General features: G+C 35.1%; 1 protein-coding gene across 1 annotated transcript; it reads right to left on the reverse strand.

The window, feature by feature from the left end:
• Nucleotides 1-385: 385 nt before the first annotated feature.
• LOC126692775 (calcium-dependent protein kinase 20) lies at nt 386-8,740 on the reverse strand. Its single transcript, XM_050388537.1, has 7 exons — nt 7,351-8,740; nt 5,786-5,929; nt 5,527-5,679; nt 2,202-2,317; nt 1,654-1,821; nt 847-1,071; nt 386-735 (listed from the first exon to the last, which is right to left on the reverse strand). Exons 1-7 carry the CDS (start codon nt 8,357-8,359, stop codon nt 622-624), a joined length of 1,929 nt encoding a protein of 642 aa, XP_050244494.1. The 5' UTR covers nt 8,360-8,740; the 3' UTR covers nt 386-621.
• Between the last annotated feature and the right edge of the window lie 499 nt (nt 8,741-9,239).

Raw genomic sequence — 9,239 nt, forward strand, 5'->3', positions numbered from 1 at the left:
TCACAGAGCAGGTCTAACAACCTTAACTTTCATCACAATCAAATCATCCCTCACAGTTGTAATCAATCTGTGAGGCATGGTCAAAGCAAGTAATGCTTATCAAAAAGAAAAGGTCAAAGTAGCCAATGTAATGCTTATGCCATTCTATGTGCACCATCAAGTATCAGGAATGGGCGTGTAGAGAGTCCAGAAACACTTGATAATCCAATTCCATATACGGAGCATGAGATTTTAAGTCTATAGTAGGAGCTTTCTTTGTGGAATAAGACAATAAAGAACATATTTACATGTTGGATACCTTGTAACATAAAAGAAAAGTTACAACAAAAAATAGATATCGATAAACAAGGTTTTGCTATTTAAAGAAGATAAATTAAAAAAAAAAAAAAAAAAAAAAATCAACTATTCCAATATAATATAATCAACAGAAAAGTAAAGAGGAAAATACAACAAGAAAATACTAAAATTGAACAGAAAACTCACTTTCTCCAACTCTGAGGCTTGGCTACTCTTTACAACAGTATGCATTTCAAATTCTGTAAAGCTATAAAAGAGCAAATATTAGCTAACAAGTGTATATTAACTACCGATTGTGTTGATTTGTCATTCCAGGATCTGGTATTAATCTTTAAAGGCTTCCCTGAATCCAATACTCGTACTATTCTGTAATCCCTTCTTGCCAAAACCGGTGTCTTGCATCATAGCGACAAACTCACTATAATCAATACGCCCATCCTGTAAAGAATGCATGTCACTCAGAAATATGATTTGTACCCACAAGAATTTAGCGAAAGGATGGGAGAGGTAATGAAAATAGAACAGGAAATTGGTAGGGAAGTCATTTACATTATCCTGGTCAACTTCACGCATTATATCTTCTAGTTGAACATCTTCCAAGCCAAACTGCTCACAGGCCTGTTGGAGTTCATCTGCAGTGATGTATCCACTCCCATCTTTGTCAAAGTATGAGAAGGCTGCAAACAAATGATCCTCCCTCTGGACCTTGTTTAGATGGAGCATAGCTGCTACAAACTCTCCATAGTCTATGGTACCACTGTTGTCAAAATCTGCCTGAAATGTTTAATAAGAAGGGGGAAGTATGGTCAAAACAAAATAGAATAGATGAAACTAAACTACTAAGAACTTCAATGATCCAAGGTGAAAACAAAAGCACTCTATATTTATATAGTTGTATGGACACATGTAGTTATTTATAATTAGACTTGTTCTTCTTAGTCCATATACTCATTCAAAGCCACCTTGGACAAGTTAAGCTAATTTTGTTATTGTCAGCAAGAAGAACTTAACTTGAACAGAGTAGGGAAATGCAATGCTTTCCAACCAGGTAACTGGTTTGACTACTGAAACACTCAGTTTTTAGGGGGGAAGGGGAACCCTTCTTTCTGGACCATATGATACATGCCTACATTAACTCTCTATGTCAGATCCAGTACACAAAACCCCACTTTTTCAGGGTCTTGGAGAAGTGATTAGCAGGAAATATTACCCCCGAATTTTTTTTTTTTTTCCAAAGAGGCTGATTCCTGGACTCAAACCTGCGACCTCTCACTTTTTGTGGAAGGCACTTGCCATCACACCAAGGCCCAACCTCTACATAAATGCTCTATGCACTTATAAAAAATTAGCACTTACCGATTGCATCAATCCATAAATATCAACATCCTTGACATTAGCCCCCACTCTTTCCAAACCGTTTTGCAGTTCCTCGAGGGTGATCTGTCCACTGCTATCTGTGTCTATCATCTTGAACATTTCTTTCAGGCCTGCGATTTCCTCTTCAGACAGGCTTTCAGCAATGACCTACCAAAAAAAAAAAAAAACAGAACTCATAAGTCATACCTCAAAAATATAGATGATATTGTTGAAAGACCAGAACAAATATTCAGAAGCAAGCATATTTGAACAGCCAGAACCAATAACAAACTTGTCTTTTTTATTTATCAAGGATCAATAAAACCCAGAATTTTTTTATTATAATAAGAAATAGAGTAGATATAAAGATATACATTTGCACTATTGCCTAATGAATAATTTCATGACAACCAATTGATGACTAAATAATAAAGTATTATATGCTTATATTTTGTGATGAAACATATTCAGAATGAAACAGCACTTTGTCAGACATTTTAATTGAAATAACATTCTAAACTTGATGTGTCAAGGATTAAGCTACTCACTCTGATGGCTATTTTCTTGAGCTTGTTCATTGCAGAGAATTGCTTCAAGCGAGTTAGAACAGCAGAATCAAGAGGCTTATCAGGAGCAGCACCATCAACCTTAACCCAGGGGTGGCCTGCAGAGGAAAAGAGCACAGTTTAATGCATTGCTATGCCTTAAAACAGAAGAAATGCAGAATGGGTGGCGGTAATTTAAATGACTAAGTGATGTTGAGATCAGCAGCTTTATAACAGATTTTTTGTAATATTATTTATTGCTTGTTAAGTAATTTTAGTTTAGAACTTCTGATATATCTTTAGAATATGTTGCAACAGCCTTTTTCCTATTTTGTTTTCCTAATTCCAGAAATAGAAAACAGTTATGAGCAATCCAAGCCACAAACAAATGTGATTTAAGAGAACAAATATGTCCATTACGGTATATGGGATGACTAATTATTCATTTAAGTTCTTGCATACACTTGATCAGAGAGGATGAGATCAATTTTTTAACACCCAGCACAGTTCATTGCTTCAACCTTATTATAGAATGTATTGGAGAGTTAAGTAAAGGGAAAATAAAGGTTTTGCCCAACGTTTAGTTTCTTTCATCATGTCCCACTACCTCTTAATCACATGTTGGAATATTCACGATTGAGTGATGCAGGACAAACCAGAAGTTTGCAACGATAAAATTTACACAACAAGCCTTAATCATAAATTTTTGGGATCGGCTATGGATCCTCAACAAATTGATTACGGTCGACCATATTCCTCCATTCTATTCTAATTCTAATTGACACAGGAAACCCTAACTGTCTTATTAGAAAAATAACATTTACTTCTATAAATTAAAATACTAATAATCTATTAAACCACAAGGACCTAAAATAAATTTTTTTTTTTTTTAAAAAAAACAACAATTAGCCAATAAAAATACAATTGACTTGCAAAATTAAAAAATACTAGATTAAAATAAATATCTCTTTGTATCTTCCGCATCAATGAGTGATGTGGTTAGTTAAGTGGCAAATACCACATTAGATAATAATGACAAGAGCAAGGGGTTAATATTACATTGTCGGGTCCAAACTTATTAGATTAAGTGGTTACCTAACATATTATATGAAGCTCTTACAAAGAGACTCCTCTAGGTGTTAATGTTTAACTCACAAACCCAAAATCCCAACAACGTGAATATAAGCACCATAGGAGTTTTAGTAGATCAATATAAGCATATAATGAAAACACTACAAAGACTTCTAGTTTGTGAAATATATAGTAGATGGAACTGGGCAGAGAAGGGTCTTTAAACAAAATGGCTAATGTGCATGCTGTTTTTCTGTTATGTCTGTCTTGCAATGTAGAACTAAAAGAGAAAACTAAAATCAATCATCCATCTTGAGAAACAGAATATACCAACAATTAAAAACAGGGCTCAATAAGCACAAGTTTACAAGCAAAATCAAATCTAGTTTTAAACTTTCAAAATGCATTAATTTATTTAAAAGATTTGACAATATTCTTTGTTTCTCACCTAAACAAGGGGTGGAGGATAAAGTGACAGGTTTAAACTCATATTGGCGCATGGATTAGTATTTAACTATCAAACAGTTACAAAAAATAAAAAAATAAAAAATAAAAAAATAAAGAGGCAATTCTATTTCCACCTAACAATTTGGCTCAAAATAAATAAAAAATAAAAAATAATGATGAGTTTTTCATGTGCCCCGAAGGCCAAATATCATTAGCCACTTCTAAAATGTGCAATCCTCCATGGTATTGAACAATTGATGTATCAAAGACAATCACATGGAGTATGATACCTCATTAAAGTTGCTTTGGAGGATGATCCCTCATTGTCTTATGTAGGTCATATAGAGGGAGAGGAATACACATACTTTTGAAGGGGATGAAAGGTCGATTCATGAGTTGAAGATTTTCTTCCTTCAGACTTTGTTAGAATGAGCAAATACTTCAGGTTCCGTTACCTTCATATCTCTACCTGACATGCTTGATTGTTGTACTTTCATTACTGTTTAGTTTTTTTCTTTGTTGCCTCTTAGCACACTGCCTGTGTGCCCTGTTTCTCTTTTTCTTTTCTTTTTTTCATTTCGACCTTTTTCAATTTCAATGAAGTCTATTGCTTATTAAAAAAAAAAAAAAAAGACAATCACACTCTACCAGTTATCAAAATGATGCATGATTTCTGAACTCCAAACAGAAAATATGTGCTCTTCTTATTTTCACTTTGTTAAGCAACTAATTGTACAGGTATCAGTTGAAACTTTAGATTAACTTCACTCCATGCCTTTTCATTCCACCCCAATACTCATGCTGTCATGCCATGCATCACACACCACCACCTTAACCCCATGCCTTATTACTCTTATTAATTTAATATCTTGTACTAAAATACCCGTCATTTTCTCCCCACTCAGATCAAGTTCTCAACAACCAAGCCCTTAGGCAAGTTGAGAAAATTGTTTTTGAAGCACTTAAATTTTATCAATTTTTGCATCTCCGATCTCATAACCCCTTGTTGCTGCCATGGAACAGAGGCAATAGAAACAAGTACCAGCACTGGTGCTCAACTATCAAAGAACATGGGTAAAAAGGGACAAAATTAAATGAAACTCATGAGCACAGATAAAGAAATGTGCAAAGCAACTTATCAGTAAATCTCATTCCCACAGATCATATTTAAGAGTAAATCCAAAGCCTCCAATACTAATAATAATCCTCTTCATATTCTTCTCCAATGTTAGTATCTCACTGAATCCCCTAGTACAACTCCCAATACAGGTACCAATTAAAAGTAAGTTCAATTAAGCTTCCAAATGGAAAAGGCACAACCTATTATATATACTAACTACTAAGCATAACTAATACTTCAAATACCAAAACAAATAGGTTCTTTCCTTATGAGTAATAATATGGTCCAAACAATATAAATAAACATTCCCTAAATAAGCATCACTTAAGTTAAAGACTTGCTCCATTCCCATGCTGCCAGCAATCCAGAACTTTACATGGTGATGACATGATGATTATATGACCCATGCGCTACTACTTCACAGTTTTCCATTTTCAGCGGAAGATAAATTTCATAAATCAGTTAGGAGATGCGTGCGTTTGATTCTACTTTGCAACGAAAAATAGAAAACAATATAATATATCCAAAGTACTTTCAAATAGCATAACCAAATGGATACCATACAGCATAGCTGCAGTTAAATATAAAGAACTACTAACAAGGCATCTCTAACAATATAAAAACAATTTGATAATTATGTCTGATTATAACATAACAAAAAGATCAAGTCACCAAAACATGCATACTCACATAGAGCTTCATGGGCTGTCATCCGCTTCTTAGGATCTCTCACAAGCATTCTTCGAACTAGATCCTTTGCACTTTCAGATATACTAGGCCATGGTTCTGATATAAAGTCAAGTTCTCCTTTTAGGACTTGCTCAAATATTCCTTGCTCCGTTTCTGATTCATAACATGACATGGCATACCAATAAATTTGATGTAATTTGATATATGCCTATAAAATGCATATAAAAGACAATGAAACTATGAACCATGAGATCCTCACCATCCCAGAATGGAGGGACACCACTTAGCAAGATGTAAATGATCACCCCAGCACTCCAAACATCACATTCTGGACCATAATGCTTCCGCAACACTTCTGGAGCCACATAATAAGGGCTTCCAACCACATCAGTGAAAGTTTCACCTGAGACAATGAATTATTTTATCTAGATCAGACACAGAAAGGACTCAATCTAAAGAGTGTGGTGAAAATCAATGAATGTCAGCTTGGTTCAAAGTAAGTAGAGCCAAGAGTGAGACTATATATATGCTAGCTACAGGAAAATATATCTCCTTCAAAAGGGAATATCAGCGATATAAGACATATTAACAGCCAATAGTCAGACAAAATAAATGCTAGCTATAGGCATGGTATTGAACTACTAACATAGGAAATGAAAAATTCATTTGGCATAGTCAACTAATAAAAAATAGAATAAATTTTTGATATATAGATTAATATCCACACATCCTACTAACTGAGATAAGACGAAAATGTAAGCAAAAACAGTATATAGAAACTACACTTTATATGCACGCAGTGCAATTCAACAAAAAGATAAGTCTGCATGTTATAAATGTTTGATCACTACTCAAAATATTGTCTACTAAAAAAAATCTTTCCTGCTCCCCTTTTTCTCCTACCACTTTCCAAGAGGATTAATTAAGCTTGTTAAGTTCTTCACAGTCTGGCCATCAACAAAATAACTTTCACTTTAAGAGGAAAATCATGTGTGCAAGAATTTTCATCGACTAGATTTTGATAGTTTGCAGCATGTACTTGCTTTTGTTGTTAACTATTTGCTTGTCTAAATGAGGATTTAGGTTGCTTACTGCATTCCCCGACATATTTATCTTACAAGTTATTTCAAAGTCAGTTAAGAACAGAAAAACTTTTTTTTTTTTTAAATTATTTGAATGGCCATGGCAATTGGCATACAATCATCAAAGCCAATTACCATGATAGACACAAAATTAAAAGAGAGAATTTTACCAAAGCCAATTACTCAGTGCAATCACAAGATATAGACCTCCAATTACTCAGACCTAAGCACATAGATGCAAAGAGAAGGCAACCCAACTTGTGGCCTTCTAGATGTAGCCTGCTATTAGTTGGGCCTAAAGCCTAATCAGTTAATGTTTAGGATTTACTTCTATTTCCGTTATTTGTTATTTTCTTTTCCTTTGGTTTAGGAATTAAATTCCTTTTTCTTACAAGGTTTAGTAGAGTTATTTTCTATTCCTACTAAGATTATAAATTCAGAACTCTGTTTAAAAACCCAGATTTTACCACGTGCTTGATTAATAAATTTTCTCTTGGAATCTTCCTAATGGTCTGATGCTGACTCCAACCAACCTTGAGTATTGATTCCTAGTTTACCTTTTCTTATTTTTCTATTCACATTGGTTGTTGCATTCGTTTTGATTTTGTCCATCATTACCCAACTCCTACATTCATAAACCAGGAATGTTTCCTATATTTTATAACAGTAGGGCCAAGCAACAACCAATAAACAATACAAGAAAGATTCAAAAAACACAATTATATACTATAAAAACACACACCTGGTCGAAAGAAAACCGACAGGCCAAAGTCAATGGTCTTAAGTGGCGAATCCTCTTCCTCATTGACAAACAGGAAATTCTCAGGCTTCAAGTCTCTATGCATAACACCCAAAGAATGACAAGCCTCAACAACCCCAACAATTATCCTAGCAAGCTCAGCTGCCTTTCTCTCAGTATAATGTCCCTTCTGTATAATCCTATCGAAAAGCTCCCCGCCAGCGCAGAGCTCCATAACAACATGAACAGCAACAGCATCTTCATAAGCACCCAGAATTTGAATCACGTTGGGGTGACCAGCTAAGTGATGCATTATCTGAATCTCTCTCCTAACATCCTCAACATCTTCCTCTGAAGTCAATTTTCGCTTCGCAATGGATTTGCAAGCGAACTCGATATTGGTGCCTTTCTCTAAACACAAAAAAGTAATCCCAAACTGCCCCTGTCCTAACTTCCTCCCCAATGTGTATTTCTCCTTCAAATTCTCCGTTTTCCTACCCAACACGGAATCTATCTGCAGTCCTGCACTCGACACCCGCTTTATGTGCGTCGGCTTCTTCGGCTTCGCCGGCACCTCCTCCTCCCTCACGTCAGCCGCAGGGGCCACCACCGGAGCCAACGCTGGGGCAGTCACCAACGGAACCATCTCCGGAGCCGCCGCCGCCGCAGGCTTATCAACCGGTTTTTCTTTTTCTTTTTCTATTTCTATTTCCTTTTCTTTTTCCTTCTCCTTCTCGGGTTCGGGTTCGGGTTCGTTGTTGATTTTTACCGGCTCGGGCGGTGTGCTCTGAACCCGCATTGGAGGCTCGGCAGCTTTCGGAGTATCGGCAACGGCGGCTGCGGTTTTGGATTCGGGTTCGGGTACGGGTACGGGTTCGGAGGAATTGGTGGGAGGAGGAGGAGGAGGAGGAGGAAGGCGGTCTTCCGGTGGCCGGGTTTTCCAAACCGCCGCAGTAACAGTTTGTAAGAATCCATTAGCACCGAGACTTGGACCTACACATGTGTTCCCCATCAATCTCTCTTTCTATCTATCTCTTAATCTAACATTCTCTCTCTAATTTCCACTAATTTCAATTTATCAAACTAAGAAACCCTAATTTTGCTACCATAAAAAATGCCGTAGATCTCAAATTTCTAAAAGTAATTAGAGATTCTACGAATGACAAAAAAAAAAAAAAAAAAAAGAGAAAAAAGCAGATAAGTTTTAGGATAAATGAACGGAAATAAATAATGCTGATTGTGTGGCAACGATAGAGGAGGGAGCAAAGTGGGTGTGAAGAAGAAGAAGAAGAAGAAGGTGGTGGTGATGATGATGAAAAAATGGAGGGGACGACATGTCCAGGTTGTTTAGGTGTGAGAGTGGGAGAGATTTGCGCTTTAAAGGAATATTCATTGATTTCAAGTTTTTAAAGTTTAAACTAATGATTCTTTTCTCAAAAAAAAAAAAAAAAAAAAAAAAAAAACTAATGATTCTAAGCTATGCTTGGTTTGTGGTAATGGATTCATACAGAGTATATTAATTGGACTATCCATTACATTTATGATTTAACCCATTTTTTCTATTTTCAAAAAACAATCGAATTTTCATAAAATAGTAAAATAGCTTAAAATTTTTATTTTAAGAATTGAAATTGCCTAATTTCGTCTAAATTTGTGAAATGTTTTAACATTTGTATTTGCGCGTGCACAAATTTCTGTGTTTATTTTAAGAACTTACTTTTTCTATATTACATAATCACTTTTTAAAAATACTCATATTAAATTATCTATTTTAAACTCTATTTTATTAAAATATTATTTTTATATTTTTAATTGTTTCGCTTTATTTATAAACAACAAGTTAATAATCACCGTCCACTATATTTCTCCTCAGAATATGTAAAAAAAATAGA

Source organism: Quercus robur, chromosome 7 (assembly GCF_932294415.1).
Source record: "Quercus robur chromosome 7, dhQueRobu3.1, whole genome shotgun sequence".
NCBI classification, from domain to species: Eukaryota; Viridiplantae; Streptophyta; class Magnoliopsida; order Fagales; family Fagaceae; genus Quercus; species Quercus robur.

Bases quoted from the DNA above. Each gene is read 5' to 3' on its own strand.
- LOC126692775 (XM_050388537.1), bottom strand. From the start codon at position 8,359: ATGGGGAACACATGTGTAGGTCCAAGTCTCGGTGCTAATGGATTCTTA. The intron at 5,930-7,350 runs GTGTGTGTTTTT...TCATTGTCTCAG, and splicing joins GTCGGTTTTCTTTCGACCAG to GTGAAACTTTCACTGATGTG. The intron at 1,072-1,653 runs GTAAGTGCTAAT...TAAACATTTCAG, and splicing joins TTTATGGATTGATGCAATCG to GCAGATTTTGACAACAGTGG.